This window comes from Salvia splendens, chromosome 14, assembly GCF_004379255.2.
Source record: "Salvia splendens isolate huo1 chromosome 14, SspV2, whole genome shotgun sequence".
NCBI classification, from domain to species: domain Eukaryota; kingdom Viridiplantae; phylum Streptophyta; class Magnoliopsida; order Lamiales; family Lamiaceae; genus Salvia; species Salvia splendens.
In genome coordinates, this window is record NC_056045.1 from 24,689,319 (window position 1) to 24,717,288 (window position 27,970).

The 27,970-nt window shown below is 35.6% G+C and overlaps 3 protein-coding genes and 1 pseudogene across 5 annotated transcripts; 1 reads left to right on the plus strand and 3 right to left on the minus strand.

Annotated features, from left to right (window-relative positions):
- Positions 1-1,273: 1,273 nt before the first annotated feature.
- LOC121765697 (rhomboid-like protein 15) lies at positions 1,274-6,550 on the minus strand. 3 transcript variants are annotated; one of them, XR_006042853.1, is made up of 13 exons: positions 6,439-6,550; positions 5,914-6,079; positions 5,304-5,607; positions 4,841-4,873; positions 4,655-4,746; positions 4,472-4,545; positions 3,243-3,337; positions 3,069-3,138; positions 2,208-2,392; positions 1,866-1,917; positions 1,714-1,784; positions 1,576-1,650; positions 1,274-1,507 (listed from the first exon to the last, which is right to left on the minus strand). XR_006042853.1 is itself a non-coding variant. In XM_042161900.1 (13 exons), the coding sequence occupies exons 1-13, from the start codon at positions 6,460-6,462 to the stop codon at positions 1,439-1,441; spliced, it is 1,290 nt and encodes a 429-aa protein (XP_042017834.1). In that variant the 5' UTR covers positions 6,463-6,550; the 3' UTR covers positions 1,274-1,438. The 3 variants fall into 3 exon arrangements, 2 of the variants coding, with proteins under 2 accessions (XP_042017834.1, XP_042017836.1); XM_042161900.1 differs by having other exon boundaries at positions 1,274-1,501; positions 1,728-1,784; XM_042161902.1 differs by having other exon boundaries at positions 1,728-1,784.
- A 2,696-nt stretch (positions 6,551-9,246) lies between these two features.
- LOC121765386 (syntaxin-132-like) lies at positions 9,247-14,334 on the minus strand. Its single transcript, XM_042161522.1, has 9 exons — positions 14,259-14,334; positions 14,044-14,160; positions 13,827-13,883; positions 12,656-12,704; positions 12,328-12,416; positions 12,168-12,241; positions 10,166-10,248; positions 9,907-9,988; positions 9,247-9,749 (listed from the first exon to the last, which is right to left on the minus strand). Exons 2-6 carry the CDS (start codon positions 14,149-14,151, stop codon positions 12,209-12,211), a joined length of 336 nt encoding a protein of 111 aa, XP_042017456.1. The 5' UTR covers positions 14,152-14,160; positions 14,259-14,334; the 3' UTR covers positions 9,247-9,749; positions 9,907-9,988; positions 10,166-10,248; positions 12,168-12,208.
- A 4,682-nt stretch (positions 14,335-19,016) lies between these two features.
- On the minus strand, positions 19,017-20,441 carry LOC121765384 (50S ribosomal protein L17, chloroplastic). Its single transcript, XM_042161520.1, has 2 exons — positions 20,212-20,441; positions 19,017-19,632 (listed from the first exon to the last, which is right to left on the minus strand). Exons 1-2 carry the CDS (start codon positions 20,393-20,395, stop codon positions 19,223-19,225), a joined length of 594 nt encoding a protein of 197 aa, XP_042017454.1. The 5' UTR covers positions 20,396-20,441; the 3' UTR covers positions 19,017-19,222.
- Positions 20,442-20,508: 67 nt separating this feature from the next.
- On the plus strand, positions 20,509-24,182 carry LOC121764400 (annotated as a pseudogene).
- The last annotated feature ends 3,788 nt before the right edge of the window (positions 24,183-27,970 follow it).

Consider the following 27,970-nt stretch of genomic DNA (forward strand, 5'->3'; position numbering starts at 1 on the left):
TATTAAAATTGTAGAATTGAATTACATATTCTATGTACATTACTTTAGTGTATTCATTAGATCTAATATGGTTTGGATGATTGTTTATATAATGCACTAAGAAAGTAAATAAATGTAACTCATGTTGGGAAAAAAACTGAAAATAATTAAAAAATAATAAATGTATTCACATCCACACACAAAGTGAACGAGTTTGGGTCAATCTTTATTGATGGGTCAATCTGTATTGAGTATGGGCATTTATCTTCTCGATCCAATAAGAACTGGATGATCTCATGTTGTATCGGGTTAGATTCGAGTTATTCGTTATGAAGTAAGTTACTTTTTTTTTATTAATTTAAGAGTATTATACTTTGGATATTATTATTATAATTAAATCGTGATAAACTTTTAATTGTGTGATATCATATTTTATCGTGTACTATCAGGTTTTCATTGTATAATATCATGTCTTGATCGTTATCGTGTCGTGTAAAGCTAAATTGCATAGTAAATCACTAACGTTAACGGTAGGGCTGACAATTTTCGACACGACACGAACATGCATTAAGTTATTGGGTTGAGACCCAATAAGAACCAGATGTAGGCTAGATAGATATCTGATTGACCTGATAATGACTCAATCTGCATGATTTGTTAGCCCTCTCTTCATGTTGAATCAATGTTTCGCAAGTGCACCGCGTGTTAGGTATATGCCGAAAAATATTATTTGAGTTACTTTATATTTTTAGAATCTTTTTGTCTCATTGCATGAAAACTTATTTTTATCATATGATTTGCCCAGTATTATTGTTGATAATTTCAAGTAGATAAATTAAGTCCTCCTTATACATTATACCACAATGCATGATGTTAGACATCTAAATATAAGAGATCTATTAGTCAATTATTTGTATAAAAAAAGTCAAGAATCACAAATTCACAATCTAGATGGACATGCATAACGGCAAATCCAAGTGATGCTTCGTTCTACCATTTTGGTCAGATAAGCCTTATCAAACTGGTAAATTCATTAATCATCACCAATTACCTTTTGACTGCTCAAATTCATGCACAAGAATTTGATCTTCAATTACTTTGCTGCAAATGAAAAGGTCTGTTGTTGGGCTTGTCTAATTTTAAACAATTGCCAATGCTTAGCCATGAAAACACAATCCCTGTAGAACTGAAATTGTTGTTCAAATATTTTCCTTTCTTTGTTTCCTTTAGTAGATTTCAATTTCTCTTGTTGTATGGAATACAGAGATTTCAAAACGATCCTTGGTCGAGGCCATTTTTCAGTAAAGAACTGCCACTGTAAGCTTGATGTCCCACGGAAATACAGATTTTTACAAGTTTGGCTAGGATGAAAAAAGTAGAGTATATGGTAGTATTTGTGTTAGATGTTTGAATTCTGTACAACACCAATGCAACGCGTTCGAAATTCTAAAGTACGTCGTCAAGAAGTCTTCTCTTGCGGGTGGATTTTGTGTGTACTACTCCACTGAATGCTTCTTTTCGACTATCCCTATCAACACCAAGAGTAAGAGGGACGAAGTTTTACCGCAGAATATGGTGAATTTGAGACAGATATACCTGTTGGCTCATAAGGATTTCAGCTGCAACGTTCAGATCCCTATCAGCAGCTGCAATTGCTACTTCTACCTGTGTCTGCAATAAACAAATGAATAAATTCAAAGCAACAATCAAAGATGCCATGCTGAATAAACATACTTAATCTCTTTTACCCTATCGAAGCCCATAGCAACGAGTTTCTGGATTTCCTCTTCAGTAGCAACAGAGCCCTACATGATGATGAGTTGCAAACACCTTAAGAGATGCAAATAGGCAGAAAGAAATCAAATTTTGTTTACAGATATGGGAACCTGTTTGTTTTGCGTTCTAGCAGGCTGCACTGCACTACTCACTACTGGGGGCCTGAAAAAACAGATAAAATGTGAGGCACCAAACACGACAAAAAACAGAGAGTAAAGCCAGAGAATTTAGCGAGATTTGAGTATTGCCAGTGAAAATGTCTACGGTATGGGCAAAAGTTGATACCGAGACGGTGGTGATGAGAACTGAGTTAAACTATGTTACGTGCCATGAAAAAGGTTGAGTACCATTTATTCTGTTTTGATGTCTCCAGAAATGCCAAGCAGATAAACATAGACATACTAGCAAAACTAGAGATGACGGATACTTTTGTAGCCGTTCAATGAATTTACCTCCCATCCGGCATCGGCTGACCTCCCCCGCCTCTTGATGGAGTTGTTTGCTGATCCCGGTCATCAACATCATCCAGAAGTCTAGCTTGTAAATTAGATTCAGAATTTCCAACCGAAGCTGCTCGATTTGTCTCGGAACCAAGAGTTCTTCCTCTCCCAGGAAACCTATCACTTCCTTGGGATGTCTGCACTCAGTAAGCATTATATAAAGTACAATAATTACTTTCATTACTCTCTCTTTGTTTCTGATTGTATTTTTTATACTCACAGTTTTAGCTTCAGTGCATGAACTACCTAAGAAAATGTAAGTTCAGCAAACTATGTCAAATTAAGGAGATCGGGTGATCGTTGCTCGAGTTCATAGCTGCGTTTTTAAATTCGCAAACATATACCCTAGCAACTTGATAGCTCTGGTATTTTCATTTCATTCACATTCATAGTTGATACTTCTTCTGCTCCCAAACGATAGGCCTAATAGGACAGGTTCTAATAAAAATGGTTGAGTGTATTCTGAGTGGAGAAGGGGTCTTACCTTACAGGTAGAGTTGGTAATAAATAATAATTAATAAATGTGTTATGAGTAGAGAAACTGGTGGGTCATGTGGTAGAGTAGGGTAGTGTTTATAAATGAAAATGGAGTAATTTTAGTGAACTACACAAATGGCAAAATGAGACTGGTTTAGGGACAGAGGGAGTATTACTTTGTTTCTCTTATCCTCCCTTCATAGATCACACAACCATCCAGTGTGACCAACTTGATTAAAATTCCAAGCCCATAGTATGTTAGATTACCAAGCAATCCCAACCCATTTTCCCCTATAAATATAAATATAGAACTCTGCAAGATTCCCAAAGTTGTACCTCCACGGAACTTTCTCTCCGTGGCATCCAAGAAGACAGATTCCTCCACGTATTTCCAGAAAGTAATCCACTGTAGATGGAAACACCAAGCATCTCAGACTTGAAATCAAATGTATGATAAGAGAAATCCATCTACTAACTAAGTAGAAAAATAGAGAAAAATGCAGGAGCTACCTTGCAGCGGTGTTTTGACTAGTATATGTGGGGATATGGCCAGACACATTGCTGCCAGTAGACAATATGAATTTAGGTCTCCTCACACAAGCAGACTGCAACGACAGGAGTGTTAAAAGGGAGTACGTGGAAGGTCACCAATAAACATGGTCGCACACGGAAAGGGTGATGCACAAGACAGAGTGATGGAGCACAAACAGGTAATGCAACAAAAAAACTCACCTTCCATGCTGAACTAATTTTAAAGCACTCCATAGAGAAACAAAATTCAGAAACTAGTATCTTGTGTGATGAAAATGTAGCATAAAAGGAGAGCTCCAAATTTAAAAATCAAATCCTTTAGTTTCTAGATTGGCAAAGATTCAATCACAGATCTATTTACAGGTTGACCATCATTATTTTTTAGCGACCCACAAGTTACTCTAATACTTGACCAAGACATAGTTGTCCTGGCTAGTTTATACCTAATGAATGAAATTTTTGGTTACATAATCTTGTTTTCTTTTTGAAACAAATTGTCCAAAGATCTTGGAATTGGGGAATTAATACAAATGCATGAAACAGTAGTGCATTCAGAAACCATGCTTCTCTTCTTTCATATTTCTTGACCTTCTTCCCATCATTAGAGTGCACTATAAAACTAAGCATTCTCCTGGAAATCCCAGACTAGCAGAACATGGCCATATGTCACAAGTACTTGTAAAAGTCACAAACCTTTCTACTAAACACCCATACTAATAACTTCCTGTCACTTAGCTGCACAAAATTCACTTCAATGCACACACGATTCTTCACAACTCAACAAAAATGTAAGTAAGCTAGGTCATCTTGGCAAGTACTGACTGATGAATGGAGCGTATGAATGCCAACATTTTCCTATGTTTCCAGTGCATGGTATTCAACAAAGTTAAGGTGTCCCACCCGAGATGACTAAGAAGATCAAGTTCCTTTCATCTTAATTTATGGTCTACAAAATTAATAAATCCAATTTCAGTCGCACATCTCTTTAGCAAACAAACGAATCCTGGTCGCCGTCCATGATAAGCAAAAACTTGATTTGATGAAAGGCAATCCAAAATTTTATTCAGCGTCAGAAAGACGGAAGTTAGCAGTCTGTCGCTTGCTAATCTTATTTAAGTGCATAACAGATGGGAGCCGTAAAGAACAGAAGAAGAAAAAAAACAACCAAGGGTTGTGTAACATGGAGTTAATTTTCTAATGAAACTTACAAGCAAGGATGACTCCTCAATTGATGAATAGAATGAACCCCCAGGGATCAAGATGTCGAAAAACCCAAAAGTATCTGGTTCAAAGGGAAAATAAAAAAGAATTTACTTTAATTTAGAGAAGGAAGTGTATTGGTATGTAGGAACTAGAAAGTACGTATTTTGCAAAAAGTGTGAATAACTTACATGCATATCCAGACAAAATACCACACAGGTGTCCAAGTAATGAGACATTTGCCATAAGAAGCTGAAATACCACTAACAATATCCACACATACCTAGAAGTATTGAGAAAACAGTGAAACAAAATGTTGAGGAACAAAAAACATCATAAGAAACCAAGCAAAGCATTAGCATATAAGCTTCACTGACCATTTTGCAGGGACATTAAAAAGCCCAAAGAAACTGCAGAGCAAAGGGAAATTTTGATAAGTCCACAGATCTATTCGTAATTATAAAGGCATCATACTAAATCAACTAGCAAGAAGACAAAAATCCAATAGCAGAAGTATATATTCTCTAGTCAAAATCAAATTGAAAAGAAATTAATTTTCTCAATTCTAGAACCGATGGCTCAGATCTCCCATGTTTTGACCTCTAAATTTTAATTTTTGTTAGATTGTAGAGTATATGCTTCTTCACTTTTAAAAGCCTTGTACGAAATTCCAGGTTAAGTAATACTAGATCCATTTCAAAGTGGAAGTACATAAGACAGGAAAAGTAGTCCAGCCACAAATTCCTCATTTGAAATGACCAAGATTTCTGAAGTAGAAGAAGAACAAAAACACATGTCAGGTAATATAATAATAGAAAATAAGCAATCAATCACACAAACCTTCGGGATTGAACTCCACTAAGACTTGTTTCAATGACTATCATGGAGAACAAGATCCCAGAGAAACCAATAGAACACTGATGCATGAGAGCTGGGTAAAAGCTAATTGGATTATAAGCTGCTACTAATGCGATGACAAGATGAAGTATGGCACTGCTTATGGCCAGTAGGATTATTATGTAGAGCAAGCGGATGGATCCCATAATTCGTTCCAGCTCCGAGCCCATGGGAACCAATGCCATCATATTGAAGAGAACATGCAGCATAGAACCATGGAATACAATAGAGGTGAAAGCTCTGTAAACTGCAGAAAAGGGGATGGGCCAATAATACAAATGAGTAATTTATTTCTTCCATCAGTAGAGAAAATTGCAAAACATTTGGTAGCAAATTGTAGTCGCAACAATAAAGGAAAAAATATCAATCCACCATTGTACTAGCCAATTCTTCTCATCTCTCCTATTGAGAAAATGCATGTATGATGTATGGAACAATTCATAACTCTAGGCAGTGAACATGAATCGAAAAGGCAAGGAACAAACTCAAAATAAAAAGGTTTTTTTTTGTGAGATGCAGCTCATTCATATAACAATCGAGAATAATGGTTTACCTTGAAAATGGGAAATAACGGCTGAAGGCAAGAAACAGACTTCGACAAAGGAGTCATACCCAACGAGCAGACAGACCAAATATATGGCTCCACAAACAGCAACAATAACTGATGTGAGAAACGGAATAGCTTCCCACCATTGGTTTACTCTGGTGGACAGTCCCGCCTACACAAACAATCAACCAACTCACAACAGAATGAAGCAGAAAATCTTACCACAGCAATACTAATCACGTTTGGCTTAATTTGATCTACATAATTAAATCCAAAAATCATCACACCAATCAAAGTTAAACCAGAAAACACACATCAAATATCTACCAGAAAAAGAAATCAGATTCTTCTAAGGGCCATTTAAATTCCTAATCAATACCAAAAACTTAAATTGAGTAAAATCGAGTTCTCAACTCACTTAAACCCGGGAAAATTATAAACCCTAAAGCCGCACATTGCAAAAAATAGTTGCATTAAGATGAATCTAAGCACAATTTTAGGAAGGCGGAGCGGAAAGAGAAGATCTGCTACCTCGGAGACTACGTTCGGTCTCATCTCGCTTCGAAATCTTCTCGAATTTTCAGTTGTAAGGTTTTTAGTTGTTACGTTACTTCAGAGTTTGGAAACTCAACACTTACTCTATTCATCAATATTTTAAAAACCGGACTACACTTGCTCTATTCATCAATGTTTTAAAAACCGGGCCGGCAAGTGAACCGGCGACGTTACTGGTTCACGGTTCAACCGGTCTAATCGGTCGAACCACCGGTCTAACCGTATTACTGTTGCAAATATATATAAAAATATATTAAATTTAGTAAATGATTTACAATTAATAATATATCACAAAACATTAAACCTTATAGATAATTAGTGATGTATAAATATAAATAATATTAAAATTTAGTAAATATATTCATATATATATAGGGTTTTGATCTATGCAAAACTAGATTTAAATACAGAAACGCAGAACAATATCATAATTAGGTCACTTTTAGGTCATAATTAGGTAATTTTTAGGTCATGCTAACAAAGCATGACCTAAAACGATCTTAGCATGACATTAAACCCAAATATTATAATATGACCTAAAATTGCTTAATTATGACATTCCGTGTTTTTGGTTAATTATTGACCATTAGATCATCTAATCATAGGGCCAAGATTTGGTCTGCATTTATGGATTTAAACACATACTTATTTTGATCATCTCCCTATATATATATATATATATATATTAAATATTTAATATTAGTTAGTCTAGATAAAAAATTTAATATTTCATGTATTAAAATAAATAATGTTTATATTAACTTAAGAAAATTTATTTCATGAAATAATATATAATTAAATACGAATTAAGTACTTATTAATTATTTTAGATAAGATTATTCATTAATGTCAATAGCTAGGGTATATAAATTAAGTATGTAATATAAAAAATTTATTTATAGTAAATAATGAATCTTATATGGTACTAATAATAATATAGGTGGTAAGTAGAACATCATTAAAATATAAAGGATGATAATTATATATATTATAATTAACAATTATATTAAAGAATAATAAAATTAAAATGAATTATTAGTTTTTGTAGATAAAATTAATGGTTAATGTATACAAATATTTAATGTTCAAATTGTTCAATGAGCTCATATGTTGGAGTGGTAGAGGTCTTCTTAACTAGAAGAAAGGTCATGAGTTCAACCTCTATCAACAACAAATTTTAAAAAATTTTGAAAAAAAATAGAAAACCGGTTTCCGGTTCACGGTCCGACCGGCCGGTTCCACCGGTTCATGGCGGTTCAATGCAGTGGTGGTTTAAAGGGGTGAACCGGACCAGACTACCTACCGGTTCGCGGTCCGACCGGTCGAACCGGACGGTCCGGTCCGGTTTTTAAAACATTGCTATTCATTAATGTGGGGATGTCGATTAGTAGATAAAATTTTGTTTTAAAGATAAAATTATTATTTAAATACATTTTTTTAAAATTTCTTGTTGATCTTATAACTTATAAAAATAATTAAGTAAATCATAATTTTTGTATATTTTCATTTATCTCATTCAATTAAAACTTATATAAAAAATTTCAATTAAATCATAACTTTTAGGTTAACTTCTAGATAAATTTTGTATTGTTTTGTAATATGACGGTCGATTTTAGATGATTATTATGTAATGAGTGATGATATAATGATAAAAAGTACAAAAGTCACAACAAATTTCATTAAAATATTAATTGTATGGGACAATTGAGAAATATATAAAAATTGTGATTTAATTGGCTATTTTTATAAGTTATGGGATGGCCAGGAGTTAACCAAATTTTTTTGATTCTGAGTGACAATTTTACTGCTTATGTATTTTATTGAATTTCCCAAATTTCATGAATAAAAGAATAAACCTAAATTTTCTAATTGTATTCTACTTATAATAAAATGAGTTAATATTGTCGTTGTTGAATTGGTATTTTAAAATTTAGGTTTATGCCGTATTAAACTGGAATAAAGCCAGAGTCACGTATAGGAATTATGGAAAAGCGATTTCTTACCACACCCAAATTAATTTTAATACAGTCAGGTCGAATATTTTCTTACCGACAATAAATAACATCAAGTAATGCTAGAAACGTGAAATTGAGTTTTTATTTAAAATCCTTTATTTTTCTTTAAATCATATTGTTCATTTTGAAATTTACTGTTATAAGAGTATCAACAAATACCCATCCCTACACCGATTTTGATCTAACTGTTTCCATTTAACACTATATTCTCACCTATAAACACAACATTTACCTCATAATTTTCACTTAAAAAAATCGGCCTTTCTTTCTATTTAATCTCTAGCTTTCTCTCATTCTTGCAGTATGACCGACGACGACCAAAACGAATGGTGAGAGGTATAGTTACTTCTACGGATTTAATACAATTAAAATATATAATAAATAAAATAAAATTAAAATTGCTAAAGGGAGGTGAGCTCTAAGTATTGCTTTATAAATATGGAATGTGACAAAAAAGTTTTGTAGGGCATAAATAGTGTGGGTATTATTTTAAATGTAAAAGTATTACTTAGTATTTTAAATTGAAAATTACTAACCTATGTTGGAAAAAGAATCAATAGTACTACTAGTGTATGAATGAATCAACTTGAGCATTAAGTGTGTTAGAATTTTTTTAAATAAATTTTGCAAATTATTCTAAACTTTATGAGATCAGAAATTCGAATTTAGACCGACGCTAAATTAGTCAACTTGAATTGAGCCTTAAACATACTAGTAGGACTAGGAGTATCTAAATTTATCAACTTTGGTCGCTTGAGCAAAGTCCAACTGAAAAAAATGAGCATAATTTGCATTTAAATATTTAAATACACATCCTGATAAAAATTAAAAATACTAGATTACACGTTGGCGAAGTTTACACAAGAACAATCACCAAAAAGAATAAACACCATAATTTGTCAAAATAAATCAATTTTCAATAGTCAATACTCTTTGTTTTTTGGTATTATACAATACACTCTGGCAGAAGGAAAGAGCTAAGCGCCGTTCTTGTTCTGCCATGGCTTAAGCACACCTACTACGATGATCACCACAATAATGAGAAGTATCATGATTGCAATACACATCCATTTCCTCGAGGGCAGTATTCCCCGACTGCACGTGGTCTACCGCAGATGAAACCTGGGAGATCACGGTGGAGAAAGGATCCATTACGCTGAACTACACAAGTATAGTCGTTTGTTATCACTTGTAAGATTATTAGTTAAGTGACTCTATGTTATCGAGCATGTCGCCTTGAGCATCCACCGGAACTGCCATGTCGAGGAATATCTGCACAAGACGGAACAATACTAACTCTTCAACGAGGATCGATTTAAATGATATCCGGAGCTACCCTAAATGAACAAACTCCTCCAAAATGTAAAAGCTGACAATGAAGTGTGTATGACGTATGTACAGAAATAAATAGCTACAGTAACCACTATACCTGTTGTAAATCAAGAAGCTTCTTCTCTTAAGTGTCTAACTGCATCATGACGCTCTTGAATTTCCGCAAGTGTGTCCTTTACCTGCAAGTAAGATAATGTTAGCAAAAATTAATAACTGGAAGAAATTAGCATGTGAGGATGTAGCCATTCGGGTCTGACGTGTTGGTTATCAGGTGTGAGTTTGTGAATGTGTTGTGTTTTACTCTATAAAGGTAAAGCTACACGGTTTACTCAAATAATCAGAAAGACCCCACCAACCTCATTTTTTTCTACATGCTGAAAAGTTTATGGAAATTATGGAACAACTGACTTCACCTCTTCATCAGCCCGAGTGCCAGTCACTAGAAGGAACACAACAACCATCAAACTAGTTAATACAATTTAAGAAAGATGGTATACTTAAGCAAAAACATTTGTTTGTACACAAGCATCAAAAACTGTGAATACACGCCTCTCAACTACTTCATGGTACTCTTTATGTATATTCAATCTTAAGGTCTGCAGAGTACTTATAGCAACATTAGATAAACAAAAATTATAAAAAAATTTACAACATGCCAACATAACAGTGTGTCTGATCTACCTGAAACTCAGTCATTTTGTCTTTAAACCTCTTCTTTAAAGCCATGTATTCAAACATTAACTGATAAGAAATAAGATTTGACCTTTTCAATTACTAGTGGATAAAATTTATAAATCATAGACAGGTTAAGAAAAAGAACTGTCACTTGCAGAATGAGAAAGGAGCAAAATGATTGGGGACCGGAAGATTATTTTAATCAAGTAGATACGACATTTGAATTTTAAAGATTTACCAACAAAATCTGATCAGTACAAGTAATGCTGATAACTTAGTTAGTGTCTTCACACCTAACTGTATGGAAAGATTCTCCTAGAATTTATAAGAAAAACTTCCTTTACGAATGGGACATACGTGCATGATTTAACGAGGCAATAAATATTGTTACCCCAATAGTTTTAGTTAAATTAGAAAATGGAAACCAGGAGAGATATGGTAGTGCTTGTGCACTAGATAATAATTGAGTGCAAAGAAAATCCAGCATTTTCTAGGGTTTTTTCTATTTTTGTTCTAGAATGAAACTTAGATTCCGTGTTTGTACTGAACTTTTTTTTTATTCCGTGTTTGGGAGAGACGCATGACCCTCATGCGTCTCCTTTTAATGAAACGCATGACGATTATGCGTCTTTGTGAAAGACGCATGAGGGACATGCGTCTCTCAATTTTTTCGAATTGCGAGATTGCAAGTGGCAAATCACCCGGTCGGGTGATTTACCACTTGCAAATCACCCGACCGGGTGATTTGCACAAAGACGCATAATTAGGGGTGGCAAATCGTGCGTGTCGGGTCGTTATCGTGTCGACACGATAACGACACGAACACGATAACAGCAAACACGGACACGACCCGTTAAGAAAACCTCAAACACGAACACGAACACGACACGAAATCCTCAGACACGAACACGACACGAACACGACACGAACCCATTAACGACACGAACCAATTCGGGTCAACACGACACGATAACAACACGTACACGAGATGACACGATAACGACTCGATAACAACACGACCTGATAACGGTTAAACCTATTAAAAATGAAAATAATAAGAATTAATAATATTAAAATATTATTTGTTAACGGATAACACGAACACGACACGAACACGACACGAACACGTATTGTTAACGGATAACACGAACACGACACGAAATTTTCGTGTCCTTAACGGGTCGACCCGATAAGGACACAAACCCAATAAGCTCTGACCCAAACCCATTATTTTCATGCCGGTTCGTGTCGTGTTATCGTGTCGTGTCAAAAATTGCCAGCCCTACGCATAATCGTCATGCGTTTCATTAAAAGGAGACGCATGAGGGTCATGCGTCTCTCCCAAACACGGAATAAAAAAAAAGTTCAGTACAAACACGAAATCTAAGTTTCATTCTAGAACAAAAAAAGAAAAAACCTGCATTTTCTATATTAGGTAAATACCAAGCATTAATGATTAACATTAGCATACTTGAGTAATCAACCTAAAGAATGATACTTTAGATATATCGAGATTGAACCGTGAAAATCAAACTTAATAAAGAATAGTTACTCTTGGTTGATGTTTTAATCGAAATCAGCATAAATTAAGTGAAGGAATGAGGTAAACAAATCTAGGATGGCACATCAGCTACTTATGATAAAACAATAGCCAGGATAGGAAAAAAGGAGTGCACAAATTACACTGTTGTAGCTGTTCTTGATCTGTCTACGCCTGATCCTTTTCAGCATCCAGGCTTTTGTCTATTGGCTAAATTCTATAAAACACAGGAAAACATCAATCACCAGTACTAGAAAAATTCAGTAAGTAAACCACAATGAGACACGCAACACATTTCTTTACCTCTTTGTCAAGTTCCTCAATTCTTAATTTAATTGTACGTGCAATTTTTCCTACTTCATCAACATCCTTCTCCATTCGCTTCTTGATTGCTACAGGGTTACAATTTTTAGTGATAAAAAAGCCCAGGAGCACAAGAATAAACTAACAAACAAGGCAAAATAAAAGCTGATAACATGCCCAACAAACATGAAATTGATTAGAGAATTGAGTTGCTCATGTAGATAGAATTATTAAAGTCCTGGCATGTATATCAAGCAAACATAATGCTTGAGATACCATGGAAAACTAATCTGGTACACCTGTAATATATTCTTGTCAAAATAGTTACCTTTCATTGCAGCAGCCTTGGTGATAGCCTTTGATTCCTCATGAGAATCCTGCAGTTGAAGGACGATGAATATTATCAGAGTTTAGATAGATGATAACATAACCAGAATGTCCAAGCTTAGATAGCCTTTACCAACACTTAACATGCCAAATAGGAAGACACAACAGAATAAAATTGCACACATATTCAACTAATCTACAACAGTCAGACACCTAGCAATAAACCTGAGAAAATTCCATATGCATACATCCACTCCTATGCAAATGACATAGGATTTGGAGTTCAAAATTTAGTCAAATTCTCAATGACTTGACTTCCACCCTATCCCTTAGAGATGAAGTCCACTAATGGTGACAGACATTTAGATATGAATTGAGAGCGATATATGAGTCTTATAAGAAATTACGAACATTATGGCTGATAGTTGTTGGCATCAAAACAATACTTTATGTGCTAGAGTAACTAAGGAAGGAGATTCTTCTATTTCAGGAAATGCACTTGAATGGAGCAGTTCGTACTGAAAACCAGGAGTGGCAAAAAAAGGGACAGAAGAGTAGAACAGAACATACACTAATGAAAGTCTCCTGGGAAAAATCTAAGCAATTACTACTTGGTCAAACTAGTCACACCATTGTAATAGCAAATGTAATAAAGCTCCACAGACATAGAAAAACAGAAAATCCTGTGGAATCAGGTAAATAACTTCATTTGAGGATAGAAACTTATATCCATGGAATCTATGAAGTTGGATACGCCCAAGTCATGGGAATTACTTTTGAGTTTATTTAACATGATAAATAATAACATGAAGAGAAAACCAGAAACTAATCGAACATTGAACATGACATCACAGCAATAACTTATAGTATACGGTTAAAATAAGAGTTAAAAGAAAGATGATGAAAGACCAACAAAAGATGCCCGTATTTAAGTATAGTACCAAATAGATAAGCCAAAAGCACCAAACATTGAACATCACAGCCACAATTCATTAGGAGGAAAGTTAAAATATTTAATATTCTAGGCTGGAAATTGTGTAGGTCTACAAGCACTTTTATCATTTGTTTTATTTCTTAGCTGTTATAAAAGATGAGAAGGACATGAGAAATTCATCTTATTCTTAACCACATGAGTTCAATTTAGAAACAAGAAAAAAAATAGTAGCACAAACCTGAAGCTTTCTCAGTAGTGCATTGAGCTTTTCATATTGTTTCTCAATAACCTGAACCTGTCAAATTGTCAATTCACAATAAGATGCAAGTACGCAACCAAAGCCCAAGTCTCAAATAAAATAAGTATCAACTAATTGGTTATAATATCAGTGTACCGAATCCTTCTAATCATCATCATCATCATCATCAAGCGGTATAGTGAGTAGTAGTAGTCACCTGCTTAAAGAAATCTTCCAAGCCTTGGTCGCCTGTTTGTCTATCCATACCCATTCCCATTCCCATTTCAATATCACCATTTCTATTTCCTTGATCCCGTGAGTTCATAAATGAATCCTGTAAAGATTACACAAGAAGAACAAACAGACAATTTCAGGATTACATTTTTACAAACAAATGTAACATAAGCCACATTAGTGGTGCTAAAAGCATACTCTATTTTTGAATTAGGGCTAGACTGCTAGACAATGTAAACAAAAGCAAATCATGAAAAAGAGATGGGTGTTACACTTTTACTAATAGTTTCAAGATCAGTGCCCTAGTTCCTGAGCAGATTAATGAAAAGTGTAAGAACTGTTGTACGGAATTATCTCACAGGGATCAACTATTTTGAATTTGATCAGACAAGCAATTCTCAGTCACATTTGTTATCCAGACTGTTTACCCTTGACTTGTACATTTAGACACAAAAGTTTATAAGTTAAAACATCTAATAGTCATAACTATCGCATCCATTAGGGTCGGTTATAACAAAATGTTTCATAGCTTTGGTTCATTTAGTTAATTAACTCATTAATTGAACTGATAATCTAAACTAGTGTGTTTCTTCTCAAAGATGTCCCCTATTCTATATTGGTTACAAAGAGGATTACTGTAACAAATTGAGATTCCTAATCAAAATACTCATTAACCATGACAAGCCCACAGCTACATGCCACTATGCAAAGATAACATAGACACATTTCTCCAAAAGGTTCCAGACACAAATTGAGGTCGCTTCTATTTATTTTGTCAAATTTGAGTCCTCTTTTCCCACAGACCAATTATCAGATCTCTGATGATATATTTGACATGATTTATTCCTTTCTAATGCATCGGAAAGGCCCGAGTTTATCAATGAGATAGATCTAGATAATAATACGTATATTATGCTTACATGGACAATTATATTGTTTAAGCATGTTTGAAATGTCATTTTTGTTCATAGAATTTCATCCCTAGATGAGTTATCTTCCCTACCAAACATGCACTTTATGTGTATATTAACCATATAGGTGATCTAATGCATGGTTACACTGCCCCATACCATCATTGTGCTCATGGAGGTGCAGTTAGGGGCTAAGCTAGCCTAATTAATTTTACAATTAATTTCTTAAGCATCTTTTGGTGAAAGCATGTGAAAATCACATACCACTACCTTCAATCCAAGAGAATACTTATATGATTCATAAACTGGACTACTTTCATTTAGATAACTTTAGGTTTATTGAAAATGAAAGAATTAAAACCATTAGGCCATCCACCAATTAGTCCAAAACCTCTGACGAATTGTGCAAGTATGTAACTTAAATCATCAATTGCATATTTTTTGCCTGTGTATTAGAAATTGTCTGATTAGTCAAACTAGCAGTGAAAAATCTGCCTAAAACGATTCATTAGATTAAACTATCGAATTTTTTTCTCAAGTCATCTACCCAAGTCCCAAATTGAAGTTCAATAGTTTGGTTACAAGCAACAAAGAAATCTGATCTTATCCAGCAAGAAGTGATCAAGAAGAAATCTGATCTTATCGGCGCAGAGGCAACACCGTGACTTGTACTTGCTCCCTCTTCCGGTGCCCAGCGCTCTGCCGCAAATCCTTCATCTTTTATTATCATATTATGCAATATGATACATGCTAACATAATATTCGCGACATCATCTTCATGCCAAACTCATGTCGGACACCGTATAATGGCCCACCACGATTGGAGAACACCAAAAGCCCGCTCAACATCCTTCGTAGCACCCTCTTATTTGCGCGCAAAATATTGTTTCTTCGGTCCAACCGGTTGGCGGACAGTCTTGACGAATACGGGCCACTGCGGATATATCTCATCTGCCAAATAGTAGCCCCCTACTGTACTGCGTGCCGTTGGCTACGAAGCTGATTTCTGGACCCTCCCCCCCGGCACTCATCGTTGAAGAGCGGCGATGACTGAAGAACATTGATGTCGTTGTTCGAACCTGCCACACCGAAATACGCATGCCAGATCTGCAAACTATAGTCCGAAACGGCTTCCAAAATTATCGTTGGATGTTTGCTTTTGAATCCAGTTGTGAACTGGCCTTTCCATGCCACGGGGCAGTTCCTCCACTCCCAATGCATGCAATCGATGTTTCCTAACATTCCTGGGAACCCGTGGATCGAACCGTGCATATCCAGTAGGCTCTAACGGGGTGGGCTTCCGTAGAAACTCCCCACCAAAAATTTTCCGGATCCCCTTACAAAACTGCCTAAGAACCGTGAGGCCAGTCGTCTCACCCATCTGTAGGTATTCATCGAACATATCGGCTGGTCCGGCGTAGGCAAGCTGCCGGAGTGCAGCGGTGCACTTCTGTTGCGTAGACAGCCCAATCCGGCCCGCGGCATCACGCCGGAGGGTGAAGCACCGGTAACGCTCTGCCAAATTCGTCGCTATATGGTTGAACAGCAGTAGCGACATCCTAAATCTCCGGCGGAATATCTCGGGTGGATAACGGGAGTTATCCACAAAGTAATCAGCCATTAGACGCTGGTGCGCACCGACTTGGTCTCGTGGGATGGTCCGCAGATGAGTAATCGCACGAGGGATCGCAGCCTCCACCTCCTCCGCCAAGCGCGCCGCATCCTTTTGTGCGGCCTGGTGTTGCACCTGTTGAATCAGAGCATTCCACGTGTCTCTCCACAAATTATCCATTTCTGACCACAAAGTCTAGTGAGAGAAATTTTTAGTGATGAATAGTTGGAATGGTGTGAAAATAATGAAGGGAATGAGGTGTATTTATATGTGAATTAAATTGAATTAAAAAAAATCGCCGCCTATAGCCGCGCCGGGCACCGCTCCATTATAGGCGCCCCGCCTATCCACCGCGTCCGCCCCGGAGTCGCCTACCGCCCCCACACTCCTCGTCCGCCCCGGGGGCGGACAACACCTCCACTATAGACCGCCCCGGGACTGCCTCTGCCGGGGCTATAGGCGCGACGGTCCCATAGTGGACACTCTAAGAGAGGGAGTGTTTGCGTTGTGCTGTGTGCGAAGCGAGATGTAATTGCTCAAATTTCAATTCCGATCCCTTTTGTATTTAGATTTAGCTGATTTTGGAAATATTTTACTCCTTTTCTTTATTATAGTAATGCATAATAAAATTGGAAAATGATATAGCAATATTTTTTATTTTAACCAAATTAGAAAATTGGTCAAATTTTAGATATTTCTAAATAAAACATTTTCATTAAAAGTAATTACTACAATTGGTATTTAGTGAAGATTTCTGAGATAAATTTGAAAGTGTTGACTGCACTTTATGAACCGAACTTCTAAAAGTGGATAAAAAATGATATAATCTTTGAAATATTCAGGGAAAGATGTTATGATCTTTCAAAATTTTTGTAAATATATTCCTTAATCTATCATATTTTCATTCTCAATTTATAATGATAGGATTTTAAGGTAAATATGCTTTCTCTATGAAAACGCCAGCTGTGAAACCTCAAATATGTGCCTTGCACGAATTAGTTAGCCAATGAAGGATTGACATGTGACTTTTTTTATAAAAATAAAATAAATAAATAATAAAATTTATTTATTCTATATTTTTAAAAAAAGTGAATATTGTTTTTTTTCTATGCTATAATATTATAAAAAAAAATTTATTATGTAATAGGAGTATCTGTTTTAATTTTTTTAATTATCTACTTTTATTTTAATTTTATATTATGTAAAAATATCTATTCTATAAATTTTTAGTTGTTTAATGAAAATATTAGACAAATTGTTATTCATAAATCTTAATTGTAATACATGATCAATAAGTGAATAGTTCCAAATGAATCATTAATTAGTACATTTCAGTTCAGGTATTTCACATATTTTTCCCATTATACCACTAAACTGAATCACTTAAGAGCATAATCAAAATAAATCATTAGTATTGTTTGAATTCAAATATGACATTTAAAGTTTAAATGCATTCCGATCAAATCATAAGAGAGAAAAATTTCGGAATAAGGATTTAAATTGGCTGACCTTTCGTCGGAATAAGGGATTTTGATATTTTAGCTTATTTATGTGTTTTTTTAATATTATTTCCCTCTAACTATTTTTCAATTGTCTAAATTATCCCATTCAAATTTTTACCTACAAATGATGATTTTGAATCAGATTTGGAGGATGCTCTCGAAGCTGATGATGAAATTGAAGATCTATGCAATGCCAGGGATTATGTGATGGAGAAAAGGTCGCCTGATCCATTTTTCAACATGACTGACCAGAAATGGAACGAGATGATTAAGGAGGCTACTGAGCGTGGTCATCTTCAGGATACGAAGGAATGTGAATACTTACTAGAGGATATGCTTAATCTCTTTCTCATTAGTATAAAAAAATTTATTCCAAGTAAATTGCAGCATAGAGGTAGCGGAAAGCATAAACCTAGAAAAAATACAGTAAAAATATGTGCGAAAATCTAAGAAGCTGACTCCAAGAAAGCCAATTTAGTGATAATTGTTCACATAAATATATGGAAAAGAAGAAAAAAAGTTGGACAAATCCTATTTAGAAACGGTTGGATCTATATTTTTTTTATAGAATTTTGGTAAAAATTTGAAGGGGGTAATTTAGACGATTGATAAATGGTTAGAGGGAAATAATATTAAAAAAACACATAAATAAGCTAAAATATCAGAAATCCCTTATTACGAAGAATACACATGCCTCGATCCCAAATTACGAAAGGTCAGTGAATTGAATCCCTAATTACGAAAGGTCAGCGAATTTAAACCCTTATTCCGAAATTTCTCGAAGAGAAAGTGGATCATAATCAACTGCAGTGTTGGAATCGTTATTTTGGTACAATCTTTATGCATTCAATCATTCAAAACTGAAAATTTGTAACGTAACGTAACGTAACATAACAAAACATGCAAATCCAAGGTCGTCTCACAAGATAAGTAAATTAAACGCATCATATTTGATTCGAATAAAGGATAGAAGAAAGAATAGCTCTCGGTCTTACTGATACGGATACAAAGGAAGGAATTGTTGCCGGCTGGGGCAGCATAGTTGGTTACAGATGAGCGAAATTGCAAGAAGGAAGGAATTGCTACAAAAATCTCTCTAGAAATGTCACAAAACACAAGCTTAATATCGATCACAGCCTAGACCAGTTCGATGTAAGCCATAGGAGCATTATCCCCACGCCTCGGTAATGTCCTGATTATCCTAGTGTACCCTCCTTCTCTGTCCCCGTACCTCTCCCCGACCTCAGCAAATAAGGCATGGACGATTTGCTTTTCGTATACGAAGCCAAGGGCTTGTCGTCTCTTGTGCAGGGTCCCGTCTTTAGCCAGTGTGACCATCTTATCGACATACTTCCTCATTGCACTAGCCCTGGCCCGGGTGGTCTTTATGCGACCATACTTGAGAAGCTGAGTAGTCAAGCCTCGTAGAAGAGCCTTGCGCTGGTCGGGAGGCCGGTTGAGCTTGGGCACCTTCCTCCCGTGTCTCATGGCAAAGAAACGGCTACCATTGTCGACCGTGGGGAAGCAGTGCTCAAAGCTAAATGAATCTACAGTGTTTGGAAAAAAAAATATGGGGACAGGGATCAAATCAACCTTATGGTAATGTACAGTACAAAAGGGTTTAATTCCATCAACATACTACATCAAAGATAATGATAATAAGATAACAATTGGTAATAGCAAGATTTGCAATCATCATCACCATAAAGGAGAATAGGTAGAACTAACACTATGAAAGAGAAGAATTGAGCTAAAACAAACATATTCTTATCAATTCATTCCACAGGCCAACAAAATCAAAGTATTTTCAGTAGTATCAAATCCCTCCAATTAGACTCTGAGAAGCAAACTTTGACATTCTTCCTTTTTTTGACAATCACATTTTCCAATTCATTCATTTATTATCGAAGACAATCACATTTTCGAATTCATTCATTTTCCAATATGTATATCAGTTAAAAACTTTTACCTCGAAATTATCCATCCGAAAACCCCTAATATACATACAAGTAAAATTGAGCGAATAGAAACCATCGCAAAATCACTGATTAAACAAAAAAGTGTAATTCCATCGACAATTCACCGAGAAGATGGTATAAATTTATTGATAGTTTTTTTTGTCGTACCTGGAGAAGAGAAGATGGGCAGCAACGGAGCGAGACCCACAAAGGAGTTGAGCGGCCTTGGGCCAGACTTAGGGCGAGCGATTTTGAGGTTTGAGGGAGAGAAGCCGTTGGGAAAGCAAATAGAAGGAGGGGATGGGAGAGCAGCACGTAGAGAAGAGAGGCTAAACGTTGAAGCAGACGCCATTGTTGGATATCTTGCTATCCCCTGGTTTTGAGTTTGGGTGGAAGATATGCCGCTCAGTTTTTTATATGGATAATTGCACATTGCCCCCTAGCCTTTGGATTATTTTAATTTCTATGGACTTCCGTTTTGCAAATTTGAAGAAGAGTTTTTTAATACTATTAAATTTATTTTTATTAGGATAGGAGTTTTTTTTAAATAAATTAGGTTAGTATAAACTTTATTAAGAAATTAACCCTGATTTTGGATTTTTTTAGGGCAAAACTAATTTGAAAATTGGATCCATACCACCGAACACGTTGTCAGATACTCCATTCCCGCCTCCAACCACCATTGCGCCCATTCTCTCGCCTTATCCAAGGTCAGATTTTGATCTTAATCAACACATACACACACGCGCACATATATGTATGCTTGTTTGTAGAATAATATTGAACTTCATTTGCTTAACTTGTTGCTTGGGAAACCAACGAAATGAGCTCGGGAAGTAGCTATTTTGTTGGATTATATAAGTAGTAGTAGTTGATAGTGATAATCGCTGCTGAATTGGTGTGTGATTTCATATGTTAAGAGTCCGTTACCGTGATCATTGCTAGTGATAACAGTGATTAATCTTTTTCCACTTGCTTGAGTGGTATATTAGCTGGACAAGTGTATAATACAGGCACAATTTGATGGATTGAATAATTTCATGCTTGTTTGATCATGTAATTCCTTAAATACTCGGTTTTAGATTCGAGTGTAGTCATTTTAGTTTCATTGTATTCTGTTGAATTTTAATGATCGTGTATGTGGTTGGTTATACTGGGAGCTTTATGGATGTATGGTAATTTGGTGGTGGATGTAGGCATTTCATTTTTTTCTATTTTTCACAAAAGGCCGAGAGCATTGTTCAGCTTGTTCCCGAATTTAGTTTGTGGGTGCCTGGCCTTTCCTAGTCTATTCTGTTGTTTATTTCCGTATCAGCTATATGCAGCCATTTGCGTCTGTTTTATGGAATATGCAATGACATTCTGTAATATGAAAACAAAAATGGAAGGGCAAAAGAAGAAAAAGTGGATATGTTCTGCTAATCCCAGTTTTGTAGGGGGTCCATTTTTAGATAAACTATGAGTTGAACTGAAGGAAGGAAGTAAGAAGAGAATGGATATTCTTTTCTAAATGAGAGTGAAGCATCTTAGTGAGAAAATAAGTGTATGGTTTTGTCTTGATATATTTTGGCACAACTTATCTTGTTGCTTGGTTTTGGTTATTATACTTTGGCATCTGCTAACCATTAGTTACATGAATAAAGATACTCACTATTACTGTATAGGCTACTGTGAAAGTAATATGGGGAATGCAAAGAGCATGAATTTATACTAATGTCCCTCTCGTAAGTGTGTCGTCAACAATAGCCAGCTTTGTGTTTGTTTTGAAAGGGTTTTTTGTTGTGGTTCAAACTTCATTCAGAGTTTTATGTCCTTCCTTCTTCATTCAGAATCAATACTGAAGAATCATGTGTGCTGTTCAAGTGCTGCTTAGCTGTTTTACTCATGCCTGCTGAACCATTTCAATTAAGATGGCTCATTCTATCCTGAGATCATTTTTAAGATTCCCTAACGGTGGCATCTGCAGTTTCACAAAGCCCGCTTGTGCTTACTCCCAGTGGCATGTCAGTTTTTACTTTAATAGGAGAGCTAATAATAGTAGGATTTCGGATGGAGTAACAAGTTTCCACCTTGTTAAAGAAGCTAATATTAAAGGGTATCCCAGTGGAGCTATAGTGGCATGCTCTAGAAACTACAATTCAAATGTTACTAGTACTTCTGAGACTGTCGATGGTAGCAAGTACCTAGCAATGACAGATGAGAAGCTAATGAGTCAGTGCGAGATGGATACATTTAAGGTATCAGGTCCAGGGGGACAGCACCGCAACAAGCGTGAGTCTGCTGTGCGTCTCAAGCATCTTCCAACAGGAATCACAGCTCAGGTTCATGTAGACCGTAGACAGCATGCTAATGTTTGTCCTTCGTTTATCTATCCACTTATTTCTGTATTTGTACTTTGATATCAAACAGGCATCAGAGGATGGATCCCAACACAAAAATCGGGTGGCAGCACTTTCCCACTTGCGTAAACTTTCAGCTCTCAGAGGTGCACATTTATAATATTTGGAACCATTTACAGACTTACTTTTACTCTAATGAATGAATGCTGATTTCCATTAGATCTGGAATTGTAATTTGCACATGAGTGAATACTATTCCTTCTGTCTAGTTAGGAACACTATCGACCTTGAAACATATGTACCTCCTCCAGAACTTGTTCAGATTCTACCAACGAAGTTCACTATCAGATTGGACAAGGGGTCTCAAATTGGACCGAATAACCCCAAATTTGCTCTGGTTCGCCTTAATGCCTTCTCTGTTCTCATTATGTCCAGCTCTCATTTTTGCCAACACAACACAATTATAATTTGATCATTTATATGTCCAAAATTTTCAGGGAATGCAATCTTTGATTGACCTTTATATTTGCAGTTGGAGGTTCTGTTTCAGATGCTGCAAAGAAAGTAGGGTACTCTGAACAAACTTTAAATTATAAATCGTTTTTCATGCTTTTGGTTGTCACTTCCTTAGAAGTCCTAAAGTCTTCCGACCGATGATCGTTAGGCTGAGCACTGGAGCTTTATCACGGTTGATATTATTGGATGATTCTCTTCGACAAGCAGTCAATTAATTCAGGGTTGAAAAGGTAACTTTTTATACATCATACGTTGATATTACAACTTAAGCTGAGATACGTTACAACTTTTGTGGACTGCCTTATTATATGATATGCTGCTTGACAACCTCTGCTTAACATTACATTGCAACATTTGTGGATTATCTTAGGGTATGAAGCCTCTCATGTAGGACTCTCACTAGACGTAGCCAAATGTTTCGGGTACTGTTTCTCCATAAAATCTGACGCCCCTTATATTTTCATGGGCAAATAGGTGTAAGAACCATGAACTTTTCCCCAAAAAATTGTATTTTCCTCGAATTTTAAAAGTGGTGGGAAATACCATGAGCTTTGGATGATGTGTCGATTTCCCTTGAAGTTAACTTTCCAGCCAATTTTAATGGACGTGGCTTGTCGGATGTTCTACGTGTAACCCCCGGAAGGTGAACAAAATGCGGCTAAATTCCACGAATGTACGTCATGGGAGATGATATCCGCCATTTGTACCCGGAAAAAAAACATTTCCAGTGATGGGAAAGACGCGTGAGGCTCTCGCGTCTTTGATAAAGCAAACACGCGATAGTCTCTTGCGTGTATACAAAACACGCGTTACTCTCATGCGTGTTTTAATTAAACACGCATCAAGCTCATGCGTGTTTGAAAACACCCGATCGGGTGAATTTCCAGTTTCAAACACCCGGCCGGGTGAAATATTTAAGACAGGAGGAGTCCAGAGAGAACACCCGGTCGGGTGATTTTAACTTTCAAATCACCCGGCCGGGTGAAATTCGTGTTTCAAAATACGCAAGAGGCTCACGCGTCTTTCCCATCACTGGAAACATTTTTTTCCGGGTACAAATGGCGGATATTATCTCCCATGACGTACATTCGTGGAATTTACCCAACAAAATGCACCGTTTACAAAGTTATGCAAGAGAGTTGCCAAAGTAGTGCTTAAGTGGAGAATATTGCCTTAATTTATTATTATTGTTTTGTTTATAATTTCATTTGTATGAAATGCAAAGAGATGTAAAAGTACTTTCATCTTTGGAGAATCATAATGAATGATAATTCCTGGGGACCATTTTTAAAGGAGTATCATTAAATTTTACTGCATTTCTTACTATCACAATTTGCAGAACACTTCTCTTTCTTCCCTTCATTTGTCAAACAAATTGGTACAGTGAACGTGGCAAGAAATGGCTACGCACAAGAACGAGTGAGTCTAAGTTTTAGAGAAAGCAATGTAGGAACAAAACCACCGTTTTGAGGAGCAATGTTGAGAGATCGGGAATTTCATCATCAACATACATGGAACCTTTGTTCCTAAAGGTTCAAGCCATTCCACGACAACAAGGAAAAATGGCCAGCGTGCAGGTTGCGCTCATTGCTCTATCCACTCCAGCCATGGCGTGGATTCAAATCCTCATACGACGTTCGCCATTTGTTACTTTTGCAGACTTTGCATGTGAACTCCAAAAGCGGTTTGAAATTAGCTCCACTTTGAACCCTACAAAGCGCTACGTCCCACTACGCAGGATCTGCTGCATTTGAGAGTCGACCTGCGCTGCTTCCAAAGCTAACAGATAAACAATACCTCGGTTTTTTCTGGGGGAGACTATAACCCCGCATACGGTTATAAATAAAGATTCAAACATTGCAAGCTCTGATGTGTGGTTTAGATGGCAAAATTAATTGACTTTTTCGACAATCCCTTCGCGTACACACCTAGGCTGATGGCTTCACCCCAACCTCGAGCTCCATCCTATGAACGGTAGGGAGCGCACCTGTTAGAGGTCATAAGGCCATGAATGAACCATTTGCCGACGTAACAAGGTACTACACCCTTTATACCCCGTGAGCCTCGGCCATTTCTTGAACCAAGTTGCCCGCAACCACCTAACAAAACATTAGTGACCATGCCCTCAGTTTCAGGCAGCCATGAGGGCGTCTCGATCACGACGTGTGATGAGGTTTGTGCATTGACTTTCCTAGCTAGATGACTTAACCAATAGAAAGTGATAAAACAAGAAAACAGCGTACACATTGTCTCCAAAGCGATTACAGAACGTAAGGTTTTGTGCATTGAGTTTTTCGAAATGACTTAACCAAAGAAAAAGGAAAAGGAACAAAAAGGGATATAGACTTGAAAGTTCATACATATGCATTGACGTGGTGGGTGAAGAATGAGATATACCTAGCTAGCTACATATTCTTACTCTTATAGAGCGTTTACTAAATAAATAAAAATATTAATGAGTAAGAAATTTGAAATATCTTATAGTCATGGATTAATTTTATAATTTGAGATCACATTCAGTTTCAATGTGATGAAGATAATTAAAATCATTCAATCATGTACTAGTATAGTCAATCCTGAACAATACAAAGGCTGCCTACTAGCCCTTCGTCAACCGATTCTGAACACAAATATCCATACACATCTTAACGATTCTGAACACAAATATCCATACACATCTTAACTCGGAAAGGTGATCGGACAAAGAAATGTTATTAATCTTATCCCTACATATGTAAACACTAACTTAAACCCTAGTTATATAAAAACACCTCCCACTGCTTATTGGTAGTGGATAGCATTATTGAGTTGAGTTCAAAATGTGTTCTTATTTTAGCAGTTTCAACACAGACACATGTGATGTAAATATTTATAGGCTGGTCGGAAATAGAAGATAAAATCACCGTATACTGAGTATAACTACAGTAGAATAATGTTTCCCTATTGAAGAAAACTATTGCATATAATACAAGAAACATGGCCTGTACATAAACAGGCCAATCACATGTATGTAAATGAGATGATTCACAAAAAGCTGATAAAGCTAAACATTATCATGTATAGAAAAAATTATCACATTAAAAGGAAAAGGAAAACAGTCATAGACATCACAGATCAGATACATACAACACAACACCCCTAAAACTATATAGTAGTATGATGATTTATAAATTTAGGGTATGTAGATATTTTAAAATAATAAAGAAGAGTGGGAGCTAGCTAGGGTATTACCAGATCTAGAGAAGCTGCAGCTGCAAAATGCCAGCATTTGTAATCAGAATAAAGGCGTGAGGAATGAAGCCTGGTCCGAGATCGATCATCTTTCCTTACATGTATTGAATTGAAGGAAGAATCGATAGATCTTGGAACAGCCTCCATTACTAACGCCCACTTTCTCTTTTCTTCTTCACTTCCACTCTCTCTACAATGGAAGGCTATTTAAAGAGATAAACTGGAAAGTTATGTGCAAAGTGAGATTGATTAATAATGATAAGTAAAGTGGTAGTAATTGATTGGTATGAAACAGCAAAAGGACATGTAATAGTGGGGTGAAGGTTGAAAACAAGGCTAGAAATTAAAGGCCACATAATTGACAGGTCATTTTTGGGACTAAACTAATCAAAGCTGCTAGGTTTTGGAGTCTTCGTCTTGTCTTATTTGATATCTCCATCTCTCCAAATTGATAAATGTCTCTCATTCATGTGGAAACATACATATGTGCACTGAAAATAACGAAACAAAGAAAGGAATCTTCAACCTTTATACCTTGTATGAAAATGTTTAATTATTTAATTATTTTTGTACATGCACTTCCATCCTTGTCTGTCGTTAAACTTAAATTAATTAAAGTTTAAGGCAAAGACTCTGTAAGCGCCGCATGCGCGCGTCATTGATTAAAATATTACTTATATATTAATAAGAATGATTAAATTTTATTAGATTAATTGAGTGTTAATATAATTAAGGGAGTAATGCCTCCAAACTGTAGCGCTCATGGTGTTGGAAAGCATATATGACAGTCAATTGTACAAGTAATTAGTACATTTTACGTATTAATAATTTTTCTTTGAACAGGTCATCATTTCGACATAGTAGAACGAATGGAATAATTACTTAATTAAAGTCGGATCCGTGCACTATGAAAATTTCTATTTTTGCATATTTTAATTAAATTCAAAAATGAATTTAAATAAATTTCAATAAAAATAAAAAATATATTGGAAATAAAAAATGGGTTCCATAAAAATAATTAAGTGAAGGAATGTAATGAGTTGCTAGTTTTATTTCTTGAGTAATGACTAAAGTAAAAAGTTATATTGGGTTCATAAACAGTGTAGTGAATAAATGAATTTTATTTGCGAACTGTGGATGTCCTTATCCAATCCGTCCGTCCCATGTTACTCGCACTTTTCATTTTATGCCGTAAATTTGTGATTGATTTTTTAGTATAATTAAATTAGAATTTTAAGTGTAATGAGACATAACTTAATAAAGAGCTTCTTAACTTAATCTAACATATTAATTAAATACATTAATTCTAAGAAATAATGTAAGTAATTTGAGATGAGTCAAAATGAAATAGTGCAAGTAACATTGGACGGAGGGAGTATTTGTATACCAAAATGGTGCCGTTATGTACTTCTAAAATAAAATATTATAGGAAATTATTTGTTTGGGAAAATTAAAATTATATAATCACTATAAATGCATATTATTAATTTATAGTACTCTGTATATTTCAAAAGAAAATGGCCAAACCTAAATAATTCTTTTAAAATTGTAAATAAACGAGAAAAAATGTTTTATGTTGCAACATAAAAAATGGGAAACAAATTGTAAGAAGAGTAATTTAAAAAAAAATAAATTTCCACATTAAAAATCCTCTATAATTCGCTTGAATCTTTGTTAAATACTGTATGTTACTATTAGATTTACTTTTTCCTTCTTAAACCTACAAAATTACTTTCTACTTAAAGGAAAAAGATTTAACGTTTTAAGGGGAAATGGTGATGGAACGGCACCGTTTTTGGTGGACAACACCCTATCGGCCTATCCGTGCCCCTTTCATTGCA